The following is a 24,453-nucleotide window of genomic DNA, read 5'->3' as shown; positions in this document are numbered from 1 at the left end:
CATAAACTTTGAAAGTTTTCAGCTCTTGCTGTGACTCTGTTGGACCTTTTCTGAAGTCAAACTTTATGGTATTCCATAACTAGTTTTTAAGGTAATGTAATTAAACTTGGATGCAAATACCTCATTGCAAATGTTCTTTAGCTAAATTATACACTCTTTAGCTTAATTGAAGTGCCTGAAATTTGGGTTTATAAAAATCAGGCACATTGAGCCTGAATATTTTGCACTAATTGCTTCATATGGTGTCAGTTAGTTACCCATCAAAAATGGTGGAATTTTGTGTGTGACTGAATATTTCAGTGTGAAAGACAAAAGTATATACTTATTGTAACAGCAATGTATTATAATGGAGATGGCAATTTGCAATAAAAGTTGAAGTTTTAATTCCTGTTCAAGTTTAACTTTGTAATATCTATTTAAGATACTTGTGAAAAAAGAGATCAGTACAGTGCTTTAAGATGTATTGACAGAACTGTAGGTAGTTTTATAATTCATTCCCAGTTCACCAATCAGTGAGGGATTTTTATAACCAAATTCAGTACTTACACCAAGCGATCAAAAACAAATTTAGGGAGGAAAATTCAAACAGTGCAATTTTTAGATGAGAAGATTCCTGATGGCAGAGGGACAGGAATCAAAAGGGCCACTACTCTTAATACTCAGTTGGCGAGCAAACATACGAATACATAATGCCTGAGCATACTCTCTAATGGACATCCAGTCATCAGACTGAGTGTTGCAAGGATCAGTCTTTGAAATTTTTACCCCAGAGAATTGTAGATGGTTGTAATGGACTAAGATTTTTTCAGTTCAGGGAATTGAGGATATAGGGAGTGGATTGGAAAATAAGTTTTTAGGTTGAAGATGAGTAGATTATTTTTTGGTCTGATCAGGGTGCATTTTAAACATGGCACTGATCTCCATGCAGTTGGGTTTTGTTGGTGTATTTAGGCCCACCCTTCTACACAGGGTGGGCCTAAATACACCAACACACAAAGGGGCGTGAATCTGGAATTCCCTGTCCAGTGAAGCAGTTGAGGCTACCTCATTGTTTTTAAGGCAAGGATAGATAAATTTTTGAAACGTAAAGGATTGAGGGTTTGTGGTGAACCATCATTGGTTCCCACTGGATAGTGCTGAGCCAGGGGCTGGCCAGTACTACAAGGATGTACATATGTTACTGTTGGGTTGTGCTATTGTTGCTGTTGGGGTTAGGGTGGGGTTGTTACACCTTTGTACTGTAGTGTTGTGGCACATCCCAGTCGGGCTCTGCCTCCTGGGAGAGGTATAAGAGTCCCTGCTCTGGCCGGGACCCCTTCAGTCTGGGATAGTGTATATAAGTTCTGGTAGCTTCATTACAGTAAATAAAAGCCTTTCATTTACTGAGCTTCAAGCCTCATGTTTGAATAGCGCATCAGGGTTATGGTGAATGGGCGGGTAAGTGAAGCTGAATCCACAAAGATCAGCCATGATCTTATTGAATGGTGGAGCAAGCTTAAGGAGCCAGATGGCCGCCTCCTGCTCCTAGTTATGTACATGGCAACAAGAAACATCCCCACCTGTTCTGACAGTGGGGTACAATCTGGAGAGAAAATCAGCCTGAACAGGTTGCTTTTCTTAGTGGAACCAACACCATTTTTATAAAAGATTTTACCCTCTGTTTAAAAATGGTTGAGAATCTACTATAGGTATCTTGGTCCTTGCACATGTGACTGGATCTGCACTTCGCATTGAGTTATAGCCCATATGGTGTCTTGGGCTTGACACCATCACAAGGGAACATCACAATTACTAATTCTAGAATTGCATCAGGATCTGACAGTTAAATTGCCACTGCTCTATGGTGACAATGTGTTTTAATTTGGGTCAGAAACTCGTTTTATGAAGTCCACCTCAGTCATAAGTTTTGCAGTTTGAATTTGGCTAGGGTGTGAGTTCACTTCAGGAAAGATTCAAATGACCAACTAGGGAGCTTTTATCAAATAAGTTTAAGAATGTGGGAAGAAAATTAGCAATAACTTTTACCAGTTAACAACACAATGATATAGTATCAACATTAACAGCTAAACACTGTTCCAATAAACTATTACCACAGGTTTAATGCAGCAAAGACTAATGCTTGTGATGCTGAAATTTAGCCCTTTGGTTGAATGCTGCAATTTTCGGTGTCCATACACACACCAGCTTGGAATCAGAACAGCTTCAATCCTTGGGTTGGAGATTTGCAACCCTGACTTGAGGGAGGCAATGGCCAAGTAGTACTATCACTAGACTTCATTAATCCAGAAACTCCGCTAATGTTCTGGGGACAAAGGTTGAAATCCCACCACAGTAGGTGGCGGAATTTAAATTCAGTAAATTAATTCCAGATTTTTTAAAAATGTCAATTGTCAGGAAAAACCCATCTAGTTCACTATTGTCCTTTTAGGAAAGGAAATCTCGTCCTTACCTGGTCTGGCCTACATGTGACCCCAGAGCCACAGCAATGTGGTTGACTCTCCACTGCCCTCCAAGGGCAACTAGGGATGGCCAATAAATGCTGGCCAAGCAGTGATGCCCATGTCCCACGCATGAATAAAACACTTGAGCCTTGTAACTACCAGCAGTCCTCTGGGTATATCCAGAACAGCTTCCCAGAACAAGGGGGAGAGACACTAGGGAAACTAACCACCAACAGCAGATTTTCCATTCTAGGAAGGCAAGAAGCCTTGCTTTCAGCTAACCAGCAGAATTTCCAATATCAGGGAGAGAGAAACACTGCTTTCAGTCTGGTGTCTAAACTAAAACTGTGCAGCCAAGCAGAAAATGAAACCTTAAACTCACTAGGAAAAACTGTCTAAAAACACATGACCTGCCAACCAGTCATCTTACTAACAATGCAGGGTCACAAAACAAGCCTGGAAAGTATGAGAGGTCCAGAATAAAAATAAACAAAACCCTATTTAAACTATTGAAGTAGCAATAAAAGGACTCCTCCAGACAGCACAGCAACAATGAGGGGAAAAAAACTGAAAAGGTCTGCTTAAAACTGCAGAAAACATTTAAAGGCTCTTAAAGGTACATTGACAAATGTCTCAACTTTAGAATTTTAATCCTTGTATTCCAATCCTGCCCTGGCCTCAACACATTGAATGCCTTCAGTCCCACATGTGCTCCTCCAATTCTAGCCTCTAGATCATGCCTGATCTTAATCATTCAACCCTTGGTTGTGACTTCAGCTCTAGAATAAACCTTTGTTTCTTTCCTCTAAGGCATTGCTTTTAAATTATCTTTTTACACATATGGTCTAAGATGTTGCTCATGTCAAATTTGTTTGAAAATGCCCCTGTGAATTACCTTGGCCCTTAGTGTTGTAAATAAAGTCACTTATCAAATTGCCATGTAACTAAATCTCAATATAGTTAACTTGCACCTCATTCATGCTCCCATAAAGGAGACATCCAGAGCAATTCAATCTGTCCCCATTTATTTTCACCTTTGTTTAATATCACTGAATATACAGAGTTCACTACCATGCAAGAGTTTTTCTGTAATGAAATGTCTGGGTGATGGTGCCACTATCCCACCTTGGCTTCCAAAACTGTTTTCCACAACCGCACAAGTCATCTGGACCAGTTGAATGAGATTTTTCCGATCTTAAGTGATTGATGGAGTAAAATTTAAAATCTGAACACAGTATAATTTCAACAACATTCATTTCATAGTTGAAATTAATTGGTGCTATGAATTACTACAATAGTGGTTGAATTTCAGCTACTGTGCTAGGTTGTTACCAAATTAGTTTATTCTTCTGGAACATTTCATCTATTTGATGGTTTGACATAAAAGAATAAACAGCAGACTATTGGCACATATTACTTTTGTGAGTTACTTGGAAATTCTGATCATTTCATGCAGTTGTCCCAGTATGTAGGAGAAAATCATTTCATATATGTACAGAATCAAAGTCCAATTTTCCTATTCCCACACTCATCAGCAGGCTGAACCAATGCTGGGTAATTCACTTTTCCAGTAGAGTTGGCTTCTGTGAAGAAATAAGTGAAGAAATAAGGATAATGCAGTGAACATGATATATATGGACTTTCAAAGAGCCTTAGATAAGTTTCAACATAGCAAACCCATGTCTATGTAAACATACAGTATTCTCAACTTCATTAATAGGGACAGAATACAGAAGCAAGGACACCGTTTCAGCTTCCCTACCACTGAAGTCGATCTGTTTGGCCTGTTATTTGCTGGGCTTATTTTTACATCCTCTTTTGAACAGTGGTGCAACATTCACAATTCTCCAGTCGCAGAATCTGAGGAAGACTGGAACATGATGACCACTGCCTCTGCAATTTCCACTCTCATCTCTCAGTATCCTTGGATACATCTCATCCAGTTCTTGTGCCTGCATAATCAACTTTAATTATCTGATTTCCTTTTGAAAGCTCTGCCTCCACACACTCAGGTACCACATCCAGATCTGACAGAGGGTGATGGTAGTGGGTTGTTTTTCAGACTGCAGGCCTATGACCAGGGGTGGGCCACAGGGATCAGTTCTGGGTCTACTGTTGTTTGACATTTATATAAACAATATGTATGAGAATATACAAGGCATGGTTAGTAACTTGCAGACGACACCAATTTTGGTGTAGTGGACAGTAAAAAAGGTTGTCTAAGACTACAACAGGATCTTGATCAACTGGGCCAGAGGGAGCCTTCAATCAGTCAGAGCATTAAGTACAGGAATTGGGACGTTATGTTACAACTGTAAAAAAAACATGGGTAAGGCCATATATGGAGTATTGCATATAATCCTGATCACTCTGCCATAGGAAGGCTATTATTAAACTGATGCTACTAGGACTTGAATTATAAGCAGAGGCAGGATAGGCTGGGATTTTTTTCCCTGGAACATAAGAGGATGAGGGGCAACCTTCCAGCAGTTTATAAAATCATAGATAAGGTCAATAGCCAAGGTCTTTTCCCCCCCAAGGTGGGGAATCCAAAAGTAGAGGACATAGGTTAAAGAGAAGATAGATTTTAAATGATCCTGAGGGGCAACTTTATCTCACAGGGGGTGGTGTGTATATAGAACGAGCTGCCAGAGGAAGTGGCAAAGGTAGGTACAATTACAACATTTAAAATACACTTGGGCAAGTAAATGGATGGGAAATGTTGAGAAGGGTATGAGCCAAAGGCAAATAGGACTAGTTAGGAAACCTTGTCGGTGTTGATGAGTTTGGCCGAAGGGCCTGTTTCTGTGCTATGACTTTATAACACTTGGTGTAGAAAGGTATTTCCCATGTCAGCTTCATTTTTATGCCACTCACCTGGAATTGATGTCACCTGGTTTTCCATCATTTCACACACATCGTGGGCCGAAAGGCCTGTTCTGTGCTGTACTGTTCTATGTTCACCAATAGGAACAGTGTATCCCTATTTTCTCCAGACCCCTCACCTCAGCCTTTTGAACACCTTGATCCAACCAACTCTTCACCAAGGAGAAAATCCCCAGTGTTTCTAATCAATCCAAAATAACTGAAGCCCTTACATCAGAACCATTCTTGCAAATCTTTGCTCTATTTTTGCTGAAGCATTTATATCCTTCCTAAAGTGCTGTGCCCAGAAGGGATATTATTCCAGTTGAAAACAAACAAGTTTTATAAAAGATTCACAACAACCTCCTTACTTTTGTACTCTATCCTTTATTTATAAATCCTAAGATCCTGTACGCCTGCTGTCTCAACCTACTGCTATTTTCAAAGGTTTGTATACATATACCCCAGATTCCTTTGCTCCTGCACCTCCAATAGAATTTTATCTTTTTTATTGTAACTATGAGAGGTCAGAGAGGATGACATTTACCAGGAATTAGGAAATCAGCTGTGGGACTAGTAGCTGTATGGAAGCTTTGGGAGCAGAGAGGGCAATTAGGGCCTATGAGGCATTTTTGATATTTAAATCCTTAAGCATAAAAGGAGGATCACTTGGCCAAAAGCTAACAGAAAGATGCCCATGAAATTTCATGCTGAGAACAGCTGGAATGAGGTGAAATTAAAGTGACATTGGGAGGAATTTTTCATTTAAAAAAACCTTTCCTGAGGTAGTGGATACTGCATTGTGAACCACAAATTCAGGATTCCAACGTAGAATTACAAACAGGCAGTCTGAAATTTCTGGCTGGCTGGAGACAATACACATTTCTTTAACCTGTGCCTAATGCTCCCTCCACTCACATTGTCTGTATCTTTAAGACCTGATTAGTTGTAAAGATTCACATTCTAATCAGTATTCTGTAACTTGATTGTGTGTCTCTGTGCCCTGTTTGAGAGCAGATATCCACTCCATCTGACGAAGGACTAGTGCTCCGAAAGCTAATGGCATTTGCTACCAAATAAACCTGTTGGACTTTAACCTGGTGTTGTTAAAACTCTTACTATGTCCAGTGTGAGCAGGGTTTCAGGTAATCATGCCAACGTTACTGTCAAAGATACTGGGTTCACCCAATATTGACAGTTTCCATTACAGGTCATTTGATAGCAGGAATCCCAGTTCATTTTCACAGCCTGCCTAACCCATAATGTGACATTAACTAACTGGAACACTTTACTTCTACTTACAATCAATCTACTGCAGAATGGAATGGAATCTATGACCTTTTTGTGCAGCTTGGTCCTATTACATCATTAGGGAGCGGTTACTAAAATGTTTCAAAAGGATAAGGATGTTATTTGATTTAAATTTTTTTAATGCTCTGGACCAGAGGGAACATTTCAAAAAGTACACAAACTCTCACTGAAAAAGATCTAGTACGAGACAGATACACTCATATGGTTCGAGGAATTAATCTATGCTGAATTAATCTTGGTTTGACTTACCAGGCAATAGTTACAAATTTGGAATGGTAAATTTTAAATGGACTCTTTATTCTATTATAATTTCATGAAGAGCATTACTGACTCATCTTTTTGAATAATGCCTCTGCAGACAAACATTTGTTCCATTATGGACAATGCATCTGACATTTCAAAACAATGTGTCTGAACTACACCTGCTGTCAAATCTACAATCACAAACGTTTAACATATATGACTGAGCTCAATATTGGTACATGCACCTGCTAGAAGTTAGCAGGATCACAATGTTCTTGAATACATATCCAAAGCTTACTAGGACTTGCATGTTAATTTGCAACCTTTATGTCATTGTACTATGCGATCAAACTGTTGGCTGCTTACCTGTCCCCCTCAGGAATTCAGCCAGTAATGGACATGTCTACAAGGTCGGCAACATACCACTGTAGGTTCATGTGAGGTCACAAACACCCATCTGCGCTCTTACCCATGGAATCCCATCAGTATTGCTCTTCCAGTCTTGTTTGCACCCCCGCATCCAACAACAGCAGGGCTTACCATGGTGCCACCAACTTGGCTTTGTCTGCACTTCCCAGGTCACCATTACTTTCATCAGTAACCAGAACTGAATACTGGCTGGAGAATAAGTACTCAATCCGCTGTTCTGCCTGCTTCTTTCCTGACTATCTGATGGCCAAACACTCCCTCTCCCCTTGCACTCTTAAGCTGCAGGGTTACTCACATTGCGAAAACCATTAAGCCCTCAACTTCATAGATGTGCCACAGTGATGCCAGCTTTTGTTGAAGCTCCACATCCTAGAGTTGAACTGTTAAAACTAATGACACTTCCTACAAATATGGTTATCCGGTTCACGGGAAGCACCTACAGAATATCCTGGCATTCCTGTACTGGCTAAGAAACCTTGCTGCCACCAATAAACCTTGCTACAAAAATTGAGTTACCTGAATAACAAAGCTGATGGGATCTCAGCCAACAATAAAAACAACACCCATTTTACACAAAGTGGAAGCTGCAGAAATATAACCTCAGCTTAACTCTGGCCGTCTAGCCCAATGTACGCAAGGTGATTTTTGTGCTGGTGTACAAAGCCAATTTTTGAAAGGAAAATTGAGACAAAATGTAACAACCTCTACACGAATAGCACTGTGCACTTGATCTTGACCCATTTGGCATGAGACAAGGATCAAACGAGTGAAATTCAAAAGGCTGCTGCTCCATCAACAATATAAAGCAGTAGGGTTACTTCCAACTATCAGCAGTTATTTTCCTCATCCGTTTTAAAAGATTCCACCAGTCATCAGTTTTTATTGTTTAATTAACCAATGCAATGAAGTAAAACTTGAATTCCTGCAGAAATGAAGATGACAGTTTATAAAATTGACAAGTGATATCCATTCATTCCTTGGTACTGGTATTTGGCTTCAAAGTTTAAGATTCAGATTGTGTAGCATAGAACCCATGTTTGTGAAATCAACTAGATTCAAACAACATGCCTTTAAAAAACTGTTATAATATCATTCATAATTTGATTTTAGTAATTTACACAAAAACAAAAGTTAAATGTTTTAAGCATTTATTTACTCATTTTAATTGGTATGTATACATTTACAAGGAAATCAAATAAGACATGGAGGTGCTGCCACCAGGAAGTCTGAAGAATTCCACCATCCCATAAAAGTGATGAGAAGTACTTGGACAATTGCGATTTTTATCACGTAAACAACTCCACTATTATACTTTGCTTCCAACATTTTTGGCTTCGATCCCCAAAAAGCCCAAGGTTGACTTTTACATGAGGTATGAAAGAAATGACGCACTTTTAAGTCGAAAATCAGGGGCCCACTTTTACATGTGCATACAGCAGTTCAGAGTGGTGCAACAATTTCACAGTTTGTAATTGTGCAATAAAGCATTTGGTAATTGTTCACATGTTCAAATTTGCACAGGGCTAACCTGCTTCCTAAAACCATCAGATAGCCTGTGGTTTGCAATCATTGGTAGCTGAGCTTTCAGTTGCCTCAGCCCTAAACTCGAATTCCCTTCCAAAACTCCACCACCTTTCCATTAAAATCAATCTTTGACCAAATTTTTTGGCAACTGTCCCTATATTTCCTACGTGGCTATGTTTCACATTTTATTTGATAATAATGTGAAGCACCATGGGGACATTATGTTGACAACGCTACAAAGATGCAAATTGCTGTTGTTAGTTTCAAGACAACAAATGTCACTCCCTTTACAACAGAATATCCCATCAAGCTATGAAAGATATACTTCCATTATACATCATCTCTTCCTCCCAGCTCCAACAATATCATTAACACAAATGACCACAAAAAGAAGCAATGATTTTATCTATGAGCAGTTACTGCTTTGATAAAGGAAAATCTTAAATAATGAAAAACATTTAGTATAGAAATATTTTTGAACTATTCAACCAGATTGTTCCTTCCATCCAGAGGGTACTATACAAATTGGTACTCAGCATTCATTAATAATGCTAATTCCAAATATACCCATCATGAAAAACATGGCAATATACCTCCCACATGCACAAGGAAAAAATACTCGAGGAGACTGGTTATTCACCATACACCAAAGTATATTTATCTTCTTTAACTTAGATATGATCTAACGCCGTTCACCCTCTGGAATGTCTATCCTTTGTACTGCAGCATTACATAATTAACATTCCCTGAAAGATTTAAACCGAAGAATATAACCTTTTTCTGGCACCTAGTCTGACTCTAGGTTTACATATTTAAGCAAACTTGATAATCATTTTAAATATCATCCCAAATTCATTCAATTCCAACTATAAAAACTTCAAACATATCCCTGCCAACCAAAGTAATTTTTAGGTACTACTCTTAATACCCATGACTGAACATCTGAACCAAAATGGAAGTGTGCCAAAACATCAAATAACTTGAGTATGATGTTAGTTTAGAATTTCATTAACAAGTCCAAGGTCTAAAAGTGGCTTGCCAGACACCCACTCCTGCTAATCCACCCAAAGGTGGAACAAATTCTGGCCAGGACTTCAATTTGCATCCTTCCTGGTAACAGTTTAATCAATTTCCATCTAAGTGACATGAAGAAATTTATTCCCTAATTGTTCCAAATGGAACTGTCTAAAATTCTAACAAAATAGCCACTTTACTTTCTCCATTTATTGTTTGAGTCACTGTCAAGAAACTGCATGTTTGTTACAGTATTCCCAAACTTTTGGAGCTCAGCTGTATCTCTAATAATGTGAATGTGTATTTCAATTTGTAATTCTTCAACTGCATTTCTGGTCGCTGTTTAAATGTTAAGTGATGCCAGTTATATCTGAAATTTCATTCCTAATTTCTAAGTACAAAACCTCCTCCCTAAAGCTTCTAGCATTTTTGCAGAAACACACTGGAATCTTCAGGCTCATTTTAAATGCTCACTCCATTCCTGATAATCTAACATTAAAATAATTAAATGACCATCAAGATTGAACAAAAAGTCAATGTAACAGAACGGAGTGCACCAACTCAGTACTTTAGACATTTTACTACAAAACAAATGGAGTGAATGTTACAATTTAACTTAGCTGCTAAATTGTAGTCAATACTTTTACAGACAGAATTGACAACTGGTTCGATTTATGTTAACGAGTGTGGGAATTCTCATCAGATGGATCTGTGTATATGAAATGCGGATAGTGGGGTATCAAAAGCAAACAGGATATGAAATATAAAACATAAATCTTGCTGCAGCCAGGTCACCAGTGCCATTATTTTCCAAACTAATTGGCAGCAGCATCAACACTAGCTCACATGCAGCCAAGTTGCAATGGCTCATGAAAATCAATAGCAAAAGTTATGATTACTTTCTGCTTTCAGAGTGAGGTAATGGTGGAGCAGTGCAAAAGTCTCAGGAACTTACCAAGTGCCATGAGTAATTGTATCGTCACTCACCACAACATTTTGGAACTTTTGCACCAGAATAATGGTGTATGTGGAGCAGATTTTTCAGCAAATTCAAGGATATTTAAATTACTCTTTGTCATTTCACCCAATTTGAGTGTAATTCAGTAGTTGTTGGTGGATTCATATACAATAGAAAGCATCATTTGAATTAAGTTTTAGTATTTTTTTTAAAAAATGGCATGAACAAAGCAAAACCATGAGCAACTACAAGTACATGCTGTATCTATTATTCAAGTTGTTTCAGAATGTAATTCAACTAATTCATCGTTTTTCTACCACAAACTCCTGTATCTCAATTTGAAGCAGTACTAAAAGTTTTAGATAGTGAGAGATTCAGGAAATAAATCAAATACAGTTTTATGACCTCCAATAAATTGCAAGGTGAATTCTATATGTTTAGAATATAACAGCTGTCTGTTTCAAATACATTTCATTGACCTCAAAAGCAAGTTAATAACATTTTAGTTTATAGTGTAGTGTACTGAAATTAACTAACTGAACATTTTAAAATGAGCTTCAATGGTATTTTAATGAAAGAAATAGTGATCGTTGTTGTTTACAAAAAAAATACACTCACTATGAAATTAAAAGTTTTTGGTCTGAACCTATAAACACAAACACCTTTATTCAAGAAATTCCCTTTAGGACAGTCTTGTCCAGATATTTAATACATAACTATTGGAAAAATTTTGATGTACATATTGTATAAAAATACATTAAGACAGTAGTTATGTTCCCTGACAAATTTGTTCAAAATTTTCACATAGTAAAAATGTAAACTTTACTTTCAGCATCTAACATTTGATGAATTACACCAAAATCAACTATTTTTGGCAGTAAGATACAGTAGATAAGTTTCATTTCATTCATATTTTCACAAAGGAGACATCCAGTGCAATTGAAGCTGTCCCCTTATTGCATATTTACAGTGGTATCAAACAGGTGGCTCAAAATCATCCAAATGGCAGATTAGTTCCTTTATACATTCACTACCAAGATGAAAAGAAGGGTTTTCTGCAATGAAATGTTTGGGTGAAGGCATTGCTCAGGTGCACTATCCTGCCTTGGCTTCCAGAATTACTTCTTTCCACAACCACACGAGGCATCTGGACGAGTTGAATGGGGCTTTTCCCATCTTTAAGAGCCTGAGTAAGATTCAAAATCTGAACACAAAGAAAAGGCACACAGTTTCATTTTAACATCAGTTCCTTTCACAGATTATAAAAACTGATTTGTTCTATGAATTACTGTAATGCATCGATTTTTCAGCAGTATAATAAACTATGTTCTACTTCAAAAAATGTTCTGCTCATCGGGAACACCATTATAGTTCTGCATAAAAAAGGTGAACTGCATATTATAATTCACAAACTTCTGAAAAGCGTGCGAATACAAGTGTGATAAATTAGCTTTTATAAACAGTTAAGTGGGAGAAGACCAGATCTGCCTGAAATTGGAATCCACGATTGGAAGGCAAAATTGTAACCCAACAATGGACTGCCTTCAAAGAGGAGATAATTTGGGTATAGTCAGGATACATTGCCGCAAGGGCGTCAAGATTTGGATTTGCTTGTCAGAGCTCCCTGGTTGAAGAAAATGATGGAAAGTAAGATGAAGCAGTAAAAGGGTGCATATGACAGATGTCAGGTGGATAATATGAACCGAGGACTCGGCTCAATGTAGAAAGTTAGGTGGGACAGGGAGACAAATTTTAAAAAGCTGGAGGAGGGTGAAAAACTAATGAGAAACAAAGAGAATGCGAAGAGTAGCAGTTAACAGAAAAGCAAATCTGAAAGACTTAATTTATGCATATAAATAGTAAAAGGCTTATGAAAGCAAGAATGAAGCTCAGGGACCAACAAAGGCTTTGATCGGCAGAGGCAAGATGTATTAAAAATGAACACTTGGCATTTGCCTTTCCAAAGGAAGACTCAGCCCAAGTCACAGCAAGAGGAAATCAAGACACTGGATGCACTAAAAGCTGATAAAGAGGAAGTAATGATTAGACTGGCTGCAAAGTTAAGTCACCAGACCAAATGAAATGTTATCATAGATAATGACAAATGCAGATCAATTAAAGAAAGCCAGCATGGAATGGTTAAGGGTAAAAAACATTTAACTAATTTGACAGATTTTTGATGAAGTAACAGAGGTGCTTGTTGAGGATACTGCAGTTGATCCAAGTGTAGCTGGACTTTCAAAACACACTTGAAAACATGCCACATAACAGGCTCATCAGCAAAGTTAGAGCTACAAGAATACGAGGAGGAGGAGGAAAGGCCATTTGGCCTCGCAAACCTGATCTGCTGCTATTCAGTAAGATTATGGTTAATCTGATTGTAGTCTCCACCCAGTGATGTAGCCTCTTTGCCTTTTAAAAAGTGGTGAATGGTTAGGATTTGGAAAGTATTGCCTGAGAATATTGGAGACAGATTCAATAGAAGCTTCAAAAAGAAACAATTCTGACAATTAGCTGCAACAAAAGATTTTGTAGGATTGTAGGGAAAGACAGCTGGGACTAGGTGTGTTGCTCTATCAGAAAACTGCTACAGACATAATGAGGTGCAAGGCCTCTTATGTTGGTAACCATTTTGATTCAGTTCACTCCTATTCTAGATTCATTAAAGGTCACTTAGATTAAACAAACTTTACTGTACAGGGTTTGCACAACAGAAATTTTTTGTTCATCCCCATTTCATAAAATCTCATTGCATAAAGCAAACAACATACAAATTACCTGTCCTCTCATCACTGACATCTGCAATTCAAAAGTGGGCTTGTCAAATCCTCGGTCAGTCTGAAAAGTAAAATAGATACAAATCATGAAAAAAATAAAAATCAAAGTTTTATAGGTAGCCATAGAAAACTAGCCATTGTTGTCTTTAAAATAGCTAAACTAGCAATACTGAAGTGTTTTAATATCAACGTAATTTGTCACTAACAAAACTCACTGCTAAGTGCAACTACTTACTCTTTGAAATGCAACTACTTCAGATGAGAAAGCTTACAAAGTAAGGAGGGGCACAAGAAAACAGACACCAGAACAAAACTTAAATACTTTGATGCTTTGGATCCCTAAAGTCAACAAAGTCCTGCAATCACGTCTCAGTTGCACTAGAAGTCATAGTGGGAACCCAGTGCAGAGGGGCAAGGAAGTGCTTTTTTTTGGTATTTCCTTCAATTGGTGTTTTCTTGCTTAGGAAACTGTAAATTAGTAGCTAATTAATGCAAATAATTAATGGTTAGATAGATGTAGCAGGGCAAAGAAAATGAGCCAGAGGAAAAATTGTGCCAGAGACCAATAGATAACAAGTGTAGGCAAAGTGTTAGCAAATTGCAGAAATCAAGCTTGAGGAAGTTAGAGAGGGCAATGAGAACAAATCAAGGAACGACCAGACATTCAGAGGGGTTGGAGGTGAGAAGGATGTAGTCAAAGGAAATCAGAGACAGAGTAGTTGAGCTTATTAAACACTTGGGAGCAAGATTAAAAAAACAGCACAGGTGGACCAAGTATAACAGCAACAGGTCCACAGGCAGGTCTAGAAGCATTAATTAAATTTAATACTTTATAAAAATTTAGAGAAAAGAGATTTTTAAAATCCTGGATGGGTGGGCAAGACCTAGTGTTGCAATTCCTGCACCATGTGGGGACTTGAACTCAGATGGGAGAACCATAGTTAGAGGAAGTGCCTCCAGCTGCTTGAACTAGAGTTCAAACTTCTGAGTTTGAAGGGCAACTAGAGTCACTGTGGAACAATCGGACAGAAATATGTTTTGGAATTGTACTTGCCAGGAGATGGTTACTCTACAGGCAGTAGGACACAGTAAGACCAGGAGCCTTTAGGGTGTGTGCCATTCTCAGCTACTCACTATTAGAAACTGCTGGGAGTGATGATACCCTGAAGGAGTGCATCCCAGATCATGGCACCAATGGGCATGGGACTGTACAGGAAGGAATGGCTAAGCATAGACTTGCAGCTGTTATAGAAGATTGCATTTTTAAGGGCATTGCTGGAATCATCATTTTGAGCCCCACATGGTGTTCTGCCTCTGATGACAGAGCAGAGTGACGTCACCGAGTGTGCAGGATATTCTGCAGGGTAAAAGGAGTGAGCCAGCTGTGGTACATGTCAGTATCAACAGAAGGCAGGAAGAGGTCCATAGGTCAGACTTCCAGGAGCGAGGAAGTAAAAAGTAGGACCTCTAAAGGCATAAACTCTGTGGTGCACTAGTAAGAGTTGGAATAGGAAGATAGAGGGGATCAATGCGTGGTTTGAGGAATGTTGCAGGAGGGAGGGCTACAGATTTTCAGCACATTGGATCAGCTCTAGGGCAGGACTTACCTATGCAAAAAGTGACTCATTACATCTCTACAGGACTGGGACCATTGCTCTTGTGGGAGTTGACTAGTGTGGTTGGGTAAAGAGGAACATATAGGAGAGGGGAATTAGATGCACAAAGGAGCATAGGACAGTACTAGAGAAGGAAGAAACACCATATTAGACAGGATCAGATTAAGGACTAAAAGGAATATATAAAGACAGATTTAGAATGTACATATAGTTTACCAACTTTATTCACTACATTGTTTATACAAGTGCAAAAGAGTCATGTGGGAATATATCAGTGACAAGCATAATTTAAAAATGGTGAGCACCGGTTGCTTAATATTCAAGAATACAGTGTACAAGGTGTTCAAAAAAAGTGGGAGATGAGGGTGACAGTACAAGGGCAAAAGATAGGGAATCACAGCCAGGACTCCTTGGATGATGAGGAACATTCATAACAAGAAGAAACAAAAAAAAGAGATACATGATGCATCTCAGGTGAATTCATCAACGAATCAGGCCAAACAGGGGGAGATGAAGCGAAGAACAAGACTGACAGTTAAATAAGAGAATAGATCAATAAACAAAGGGAATCCAAAAATCTTCTACTGGCATGTAAATAGTAAACTGAGTAATTAGAAGTAGTGTGGATACTATTAGGGATAAAAAGGGTGATAAAAGTACAGCATCTTGAAATATTCACCCTCCCACCCCAAGAATAACCTTTCCAGATTGTGATTTTTGATCTAATCAAGATATTGCAGTCATTATATTCATGTTGGCTGCCAAAGATAGGGTTGGTACATGTCTTATGATGAGAAAATAATCGTGTAGTTTTGACTAGCTGTCTGACCCAAACACCAGCAAGATCCAAAATTCAATAAGGACTCATTCCTGGGTTGCCTGTCTTGAGACACTGCCCATTGCCTCTAAGCAAAATACAAGTACAGAAATGGGGTGAAAATTAAGAGGAAGGATGTGCTGGCAAGTCTGAAGCACGGTGAGGGAGGGAATGCTAGATTGTCCAGACATTGGGATCAGCTCTGGGGTAGGAGGTACCAACGCAAAAAGGGACTCGTTACATTGCTATAGGACTATGACCAATATTCTTGTGGGGAGGTTCACTATTGTGGTTGGGCAGAGTTGGAGGACCATATAGGAGGGAGGAATTAGGTGCATAAAAGGAGTGTAGGACAGTCCTAGAGAAGGAAGAAACACCATTTTAGACCATATAAAAGTGGATAAAAGGCCAGTCCCAATGGTTTTGCATGCTACATTGTTCAAGGAAGTGGGCTTGCGGTAGCAAAAAGGCTTTCCATAACTGCACTAACTTACTGAGATATTAGGAAGTTGTTAAAGATTTGGAGACTGGGAAATATTACACTCCTTTTTCAAAGAGACAGAAAGAGGAGTCACTCAACACTAAGCCTTGTCTGCCATTCAATAAGATGGTTGATCTTCTATCTCAATGCCAGACTCCCATGTTCTCCTCATTTCCCTTGACGTCTTTGAATATATTTGAGTAAATAGATTTCTATGACTTGGCCTCCACAGCCTTGTGTGATAGAGAATTCCACAGGTTCACCAGCCTCTAAGCGTTGACGTTTCTCCTCATCTCAAATTGCCTGATATAAAGTTTTTAAAAAAGTTTATTTATTAGTGTCACAAGTAGGCTTACATTAACACTAATGAAGTTATTGTGAAATTCCCCTCATCGCCACACTCCGACGCTTGTTCAGGTACACTGAGGGAGAATTTAGCATGGCCAATACACTTAACCAGCCGGTCTTTCAGCCTACCCCTTATCCTGGGACAGTGACCCTTTGTTCTAGGGCCCTTCAGCAAGAGGAAACATCATCCCTGTGTCCGGTTTGTCCAGCCTGTCAGGATATTATGTTTCAATGGGATTCCCTCTTATACTTCTAAATGCCCATAAAAACAGGTCTAGTCGACACAATCTCTCCTAGTCTGGTGAACATTCACTCCACTCCCTCTATGGCAAGTATATCCTTTCTTCGAAAAGGAAACCAAGACTGCACCCAATACTCCAGGTATGGTCTCACCAAGCCCTGTGCAGCTGCAACAAGACATCCTTGCTCCTGTATTCAAGTTCTCTTGCAATGAATGAGAACTTGAGTACAGGACTGTTCCTGTGCTGTAACTTTCTTTTGTTCTTTGAATGCAAACATAACCTTGTGCCTTGTTAACTACTTGCTGCATCTGCATGCGTATTTTCAGTGTTTGGTATACAAGGGCACCCAGGAGGCTTGCAAGGAAATTCTTAAACCTGTCAGTTTATTAGTGGTAAGACTCTGGGTGATAGGTCATTAACCTGAAATAGTAACTGTTTCTCTCCCACAAATGCTGCCTGACTTGCTGGATATCTCTGGCACTTTAAAATGTGATGTGGAGATGCCGGCGTTGGACTGGGGTAAGCACAGTAAGAGGTTTCACAACACCAGGTTAAAGTCCAACAGGTTTATTTGGTAGCACAAGCCACAAGCTTTCAGAGCGCTGCTCCTTCATCGAGTGGGAATTCTGTTCACAAACAGGGCATATAAAGACACAAACATAATTTACAAAATAATGGTTGGAATGCGGGTTTTTACAGGTAATCAAGTCTTAAAGGTACAGACAATGAGTGGAGAGGGGGTTAAGCACAGGTTAAAGAGGTGTGTATTGTCTCCAGCCAGGACGGTTAGTGAGATTTTGCAAGCCCAGGCAAGTCGTGGGGGTTACAGATAGTGTGACATGAACCCAAGATCCCGGTTGAGGCCGTCCTCATGTGCGCGGAACTTGGCTATCAGTTTCTGCTCTGCGTTGTCGTGAAGGCCGCCTTTGGAGAACGCTTACCCGAAGATCAGAGGCTGAATGCCCGTGACTGCTGAAGTGTTCCCCAACAGGAATAGAACACTCCTGCCTGGTGATTGTCGAGCGGTGTTCATTCATCCGTTGTCGTAGCATCTGCATGGTCTCCCCAATGTACCATGCCTCGGGACATCCTTTCCTGCAGCATATCAGGTAGACAACGTTGGCCGAGTTGCAAGAATATGTACCGTGTACCTGGTGGATGGTGTCCTCAGGTGAGGTGATGGCATCTGTGTCGATGATCCGGCACGTCGTGCAGTGGTTGCTGTGACAGGGTTGTGTGGTGTCATGGTCACTATTCTCCTGGAGGCTGGGTAGTTCGCTGCAGACAATGGTCTGTTTGAGGTTGTGTGGTTGTTTGAAGGCAAGAAGTGGGGGTGTGGGGATGGCCGTGGCGAGATGTTTATCAATGACATGTTGAAGGCTCCAGAGAAGATGTCGTAGCTTCTCCGCTCTGGGGAAGTACTGGACGACAAAGGGTACTCTGTCCACCGTGTCTGTCTTCTGAGGAGGTCGGTGTGGTTTTTCACTGTGGCGCATCGGAACTGTCGATCGATGAGTCGAGCGCCATATCGTGTTCTTATGAGGGCATCTTTCAGCATCTGGAGGGGTCTGTTGCGATCCTCCTCATCAGAGCAGATCCTGTGTATATGGAGGGCTTGTCCTTAGGGGATGGCTTCTTTAATGTGTTTAGGGTGGAAGCTGGAGAAGTGGAGCATCGTGAGGTTATCCATGGGCTTGCGGTACAGTGAAGTGCTAAGGTGACTGTCCTTGATGGAGATGCGCATGTCCAAGAATGCAACCAATTCTGGAGAGTAGTCCATGGTGAGTGTAGCGCTGGGATGGAACTTGATGTCATCATATAGTTGTTTCAGTGATTGTTCGCCATGAGTCCAAAGGAAGAAAATGTCATCGATGTATCTAGTATATAGTATCGGTTGAAGGTCCTATGCGGTGAAGAGGTCTTGTTTGAACCTGTGCATGAAGATGTTGGCATATTGAGGTGTGAATTTGGTCCCCATGGCTGTTCCGTGTGTCTGGATGAAGAACTAGTTGTTGAAGGTGAAGACATTGTGGTCCAGGATGAAGCAGATGAGTTGTAAAATTGCATCTGGAGATTGGCAGTTGTCGGCATTGAGTACTGAGGCAGTTGCAGCAATGCCATCGTCGTGGGGGATGTTGCTGTAGACTGCCGAGACATCCATTGTGACGAGGAATGCTCCTGGTTCAACTGCTCCATGTGTGCTGAGTTTCTGTAGGAAATCCAGTGTCGCGACAAAAGCTGGGGGTTCTTTGTACAATGGGTTTCAGGATGCCCTCGATGTAGCTGGAGAGGTTCTCACACAGGGTCCTATTGCCTGATACGATGGGACGGCTGGGTGTGTTGGCCTTGTGTATCTTCGGGAGGCAGTAGAGATTTCCAACACGGGGAGTACATGGAATGAGAGCATGGAGGGTGCTCTGAAGGTCCGGATCAATGGTCTTGATCAGTCCGTTGAGCTGACGGGTGTGTTCTTTGGTCGGATCTGTGGGTAACTGTCTGTAGTGTTCCTCGTTGTTCAGTTGTCGGTACACTTCTTTGCAGTAACCCGTTCTGTTCAGTATGATGGTGGCCCCTCCTTTGTCTGCTGGCTTGATGACAATGTTGCGGTTGGTCTTGAGAGCACGGATGGCGTTGTGTTGTGCTTGGGTGACGTTCGGGGCTATCTTGTGAGTGCGGCTGGTGAATCTGGCATTGACGCAGCACCTGACAGCTTGGGCATATATGTCGAATCGAGGGCAGTGGCCTTCTGGAGGAGTCCAATTCGACTCTTTCCTCTTCGGTTACTGCACCGCAGATCTCTCTGTCGGCTGTTCCGGTTCATTGGCTGTCTCATTGTGTTCGCTGTTGATCTCTTGGGCCCCAAGTACCAGAAATTAATGGGCTAAGCAACGACAAATCCCAGGATCTGACAATTAAATTCTACAGTTTTTGAAGCTCCAGAGGTCAGTGACATATGGTCTGGATCTTCCAGAATTCCTTAGATTCTAGAACGGTTCCCAAGGGCTAAAAATGGCAAACAAAACCCCACTATTTGAGATAGGAGGGAGAGAAAACAGGGAATTATAGGCCACTTAGCCCATCATCTGCAAAATGCTAGAATCTATTATTAGGGATATGGTAACAGGGCACTAGAAATTCATAGATTTAGCAGGGATATAGGAAAGGGAAATAACGTTTGACAAATGTTAGTTTTTGAGGGTATAACTGGCAAAATGGAAAGGGGGAATGAGTGGATATTGGATTTGCAAAAAGCATTCAATGAGGACTCGTGGAATTGGGCTATTAGCATCGGTTCATGGACAGAAAATAGATTAGTAGAAACATTAGTAGGGACATTTTGGAGTTGGCAAGCTGAAACTAGCAGAATCAGTACTTGGGCTTCAGCTACTTATGATCTAGATGTGAGGACAGTATAATGTCAGCAGGTTTGCTGACCGTACAAAGTGTGGTGGAAAAGCAAACAGTGAGGAAGATGCAGAGGTTGCAGAAGGATGCAGACAGGTTTGGTGAATGGGCACCAAAATGGCAGACAGAATACAAATTGGAGAAGCTATTCATTTTGGTAGGAAAAATAAAAATACTTTTTCAACAAACTGGAAAATGTTAGCATTCAGGGTGGATTGTATCCATGTACTCCAATTATAAAATTAACTCGTGCCATTATGGTAGGTGCATAGGAATAGGTGGAGCAGAGTTAGATAAACCACAACCTTGTTAAATGGTGGAGTAGGCACAAAGAGCCAAATAGATATAAAAAGAACAGGAATAGGTCAAGTCTTGTTCTGAATTACAGCTCCATTTGTTAGAGGCAAACTGATAAGGTTTGTAGGAGGAACATTGTGGGTAGAACATTTTTACTCGCACTTCATAGTAATAAATTACAGAAAATAGCATGTTAGTACGGCTAAATTACTAAAGTTTCAAGCCAGTCTGAGGCAAAGGATTACTGGTCAACTTGACCTAAAAATGAAAGAATGTAAATTGCTCCATGTAGTTCTATTGTAAATAAAGTCTAGAAAGAGATCAGCCAGAATGAATCAGTTTTCATCTGGCCTAATGACAAGATGATATGACAAAATGCATGTTTCATTACCAATCTTATCTTTGTTGGTAAGCAACGGGTTTCACAACAAACAAGACTGTCTGAAATAGCCAAAAAAAAATGTATGTGGACAACCGTAACTTGGTGCATTGCTTCCACTTAATGGCTACATTAAATCTCAACCAAAGGACAAAACAAAATTGCATAAGTCAGCAAATCACTATTAAGAATAAAGGCTCAAAGAGCTTTCAAAACGAACAGCAATGAATCACAAAGCGAAGTAAATATTTAACTAGTTTGTTGCACCAGTGAAATACTAACAAAAGCAAGAACTTAACATTCTTAGGATTGACCATATCACTCTGGCACACTATCAGAGAAGGAAGCTTTAAAACAAAAACAGTTCCTGAAATTTGCTCATTTTAATGACAATCTATTCATTTGCCCTCTTTTTAGGTCAAACCAAATGAACAAACTCAGATTAAGTCAGGACAAAGTAAAAGGGGCAGCTCCCCAAAAGGAGGGGGAACAGCCCGAACAGAAATCAAAGTACAAAGGAAACACTGGGTATTTAGACTGTTATCTGAAAGGTAAAATGTCCAAAGTTACAGGGAGAAATCAGAGGGTTGATACTGGGCGAGTTGCTCAGAGAGCTGGTGCAGACATGATAGGCCAATGGCATCCTTCTGCACTGCAACAATTCTGTGATAACTCTAATTTCCCTAATGACACGTTGGAAAAAATACCAAGGTTATTTAGGTTTATGCATTTCTTCAACAATAGGAGTGTTGATCCATTTCAATTTGATGACTCCAAAGTTTAATGCAAATACCACCATCTGGGTCCTGGATGGGGTACCTGGACAAGCACTCAGATCCTGCATGGGTCAGCTGGTGGGGGTATTTGCAGACATCTTCAACCTCTCCTTACAACAATCTGAGATCCATATTTGCTTCAAAAAGACAACCATCATCCTGGTACCAAAGAAAAGCCAAACAGCGTGCCTTAATGACTATCGTCTGGTGGCTCTGACATCCATCATTATCAAGTGCTTTGAAACATTAGTCATGGTACAATCAATTTCAGCCTCCTGGTTTGCCTGGATCCACTACAGTTCGCCTGCCGCTGCAACAGGTCCACAGCAGACGTCATCTCCCTGCTGTCCGCTCAGCACGCTGATTTCAGCTTCTCCAGCAGGGATAGGCCCTGCCCCCTGGTTCTTATGATATTCACACTGGTGGCCTCTGCAGTCGAGTGTGGCAGATTCTTCTTCGAACTCTCACTGAAAAAACCAGCGTGAATTACTCCAGTTTTCGCGCAAATTTGACACTTAGAATTTGGGAGAATTCTGGCCATATCTCAGAATAAGGGGCAGGCCAGTTAAGACTGCAGAGGAGGAGGAATTTCGTCTTCACTCAGAGGGTGGTGAATCTTTGGAATTCTCTACAATTGTGCTGTGGAACTTCAATCATTGAACATGTTCAAGACAGCAATGAATAGATTTCTGGATATCAATGGCATCAAAGGATATGGGGAAAGTGGGGTAAAAATTATGTCGAGGTAAATAAGGAGCCATGATCTTTTTCAATGGCAGAGCAGGCTTGACAGGCCTACTCCTGCTCTTACTTCCTTTGTTCCCAACTAATAATCAGCAAAAAAATTTCATTCTATAGTGCATAACTCAGGTTGAATACAACATGGGTTACCTATTGGACAAAACTCTGATTTGTTCAAAACCAAAGTTTGAAATAGTTAATCTGTTGCAATACTGGGATTTTGATAGCTCTTGCACTTATCTGGAAGATTGCAAATAATACTGAATTTTGTCCTCAAGTTTGTTCCCAATTAAGAGTTGGATTCAGTGCAGATTGATTTTACTTGACATCAAACTCTAATTTCTTTACGGAAAATAATTCAAATGTAGGTTCAAGAGATACACACCTACAAATGACCTACAACACTACCTTGTGTAAAATTCCCAAACCCATTTAAGAGAAGTAGCATTTCGGCATGCTAAGTAGGTTCACATTGCTCAAACTTTAAGAATTCTGTGAATTATTTAAATAAAATGCCATTACATCAATCCAGCTGGACTTGATGTTCATTTGAAGACAAAACTCTGTACAAACCAAGCAGCGGAGTATCCAGACAATGTTTCAGCCAGGAGTTTGGCACAGGCTCAATATCCAGCTGCTCATTTAGCAACTATATTATAAACTTTAAATCTTTCGGCAGTAGTAAATTTAACCATCTAATCCACAGGTGGCCAAATTCAAGTTTACAAAGAAATGACATTTTTCTTTCATTCGTTAAACATACACGTATAATATAGCTTTAGCTATATTACATTACGTAGAAATTAAAGTTAATTTTCAATTATGTAAGCTCATAATTTATGCAGAATCATTTTTGCACTCTTCACAGAAAGCCTAATTTACTCTGTACAATGATTCGAAAGTCCATTAGAAAACAAACCTTAAAGAGTTCATATAGATCCTCACAAAGATCCTGAACAAAATTCATATCCGAAATTCGGGGAAGAACAGAGTCTCTTGTCTCTTGTGAAAAAGGAATTTTTGCTTGATGAAGCCAGGCCCAGTGAAATGGATCTATTGAAAGACAAAGCAAAAAAAATGAGCTCCTTTTCGATATAATTGCACATAAAAATGGCCATGTTTAAAGCTAGTTACTGTATGACAGGCTAGCCCAAGTGCCCTGAGAATGCAATTGTATCAAAACCTTTTCACAAAAACAAGGGACCAGAAAATAGTGAAATATACAAATTTCCATCTATTATAACAAGTTTAAGGAATAAGTTGGGGGCAAGCAAAACTAGAGTATTTATTTGATGCACTGAAAATAAACTTTTCCAATGCACTGAAATATAACCCAAATACAGATTTAAAAAGTAATTGTGGAACCAGGGCAACGGATGAAAGCCAGAGTGCAGCACACCTTGGTTTAAAAAAGAAAATAGGAGGATAAAACTTTAAAGCTGTAAATATGGAAAGTTCAAAAAGTACAAAGCACCAAATAAGAAATAGAAAATCAAATAGAAGAGTATTGTCACACCCCATAGGCCAAATTGCCAGAATTTGGAGGCTGCAGTTTGGACATCACAGCATTGCAAAACCTCCACCACTTCAAATGTTTTATTCCAGTAACACAGTACTGGAATATGCGACCTTCCAAATCGCATCACCTCACATTTGTCCGGGTTAAATTCCATCTGCCATCTTTCGGCCCAGGCCTCTAGCTGATTTATATGCTCAAAAGCATAAAGCACATGAGGAGTGCACACAATGCAAGTGTGCAAGCTTTAAAAACATGATCTCATATAATCTT

The 24,453-nt window shown here is 39.8% G+C and overlaps 1 protein-coding gene across 1 annotated transcript in view; it reads right to left on the bottom strand.

The window, feature by feature from the left end:
- Nucleotides 1-8,420: 8,420 nt before the first annotated feature.
- The window catches only part of pi4k2b (phosphatidylinositol 4-kinase type 2 beta), a 53,096-nt gene continuing 37,063 nt past the window's right edge, over nt 8,421-24,453 (bottom strand). Inside the window, exons 7-9 of the mRNA XM_078215539.1 lie at nt 23,584-23,717; nt 13,564-13,623; nt 8,421-11,989 (exon numbers count right to left, since the gene is read on the bottom strand). Coding sequence (XP_078071665.1) covers nt 11,816-11,989; nt 13,564-13,623; nt 23,584-23,717 — 368 coding nt within the window. The 3' untranslated portion in view covers nt 8,421-11,815. The remainder of the gene's footprint in view (nt 11,990-13,563; nt 13,624-23,583; nt 23,718-24,453) is intronic.

This window comes from Mustelus asterias, chromosome 1 (assembly GCF_964213995.1).
Source record: "Mustelus asterias chromosome 1, sMusAst1.hap1.1, whole genome shotgun sequence".
Taxonomy (NCBI): domain Eukaryota; kingdom Metazoa; phylum Chordata; class Chondrichthyes; order Carcharhiniformes; family Triakidae; genus Mustelus; species Mustelus asterias.
The sequence above is the reverse complement of the archived record's forward strand: the minus strand, read 5'-3'. Positions and strand labels throughout refer to the sequence as shown.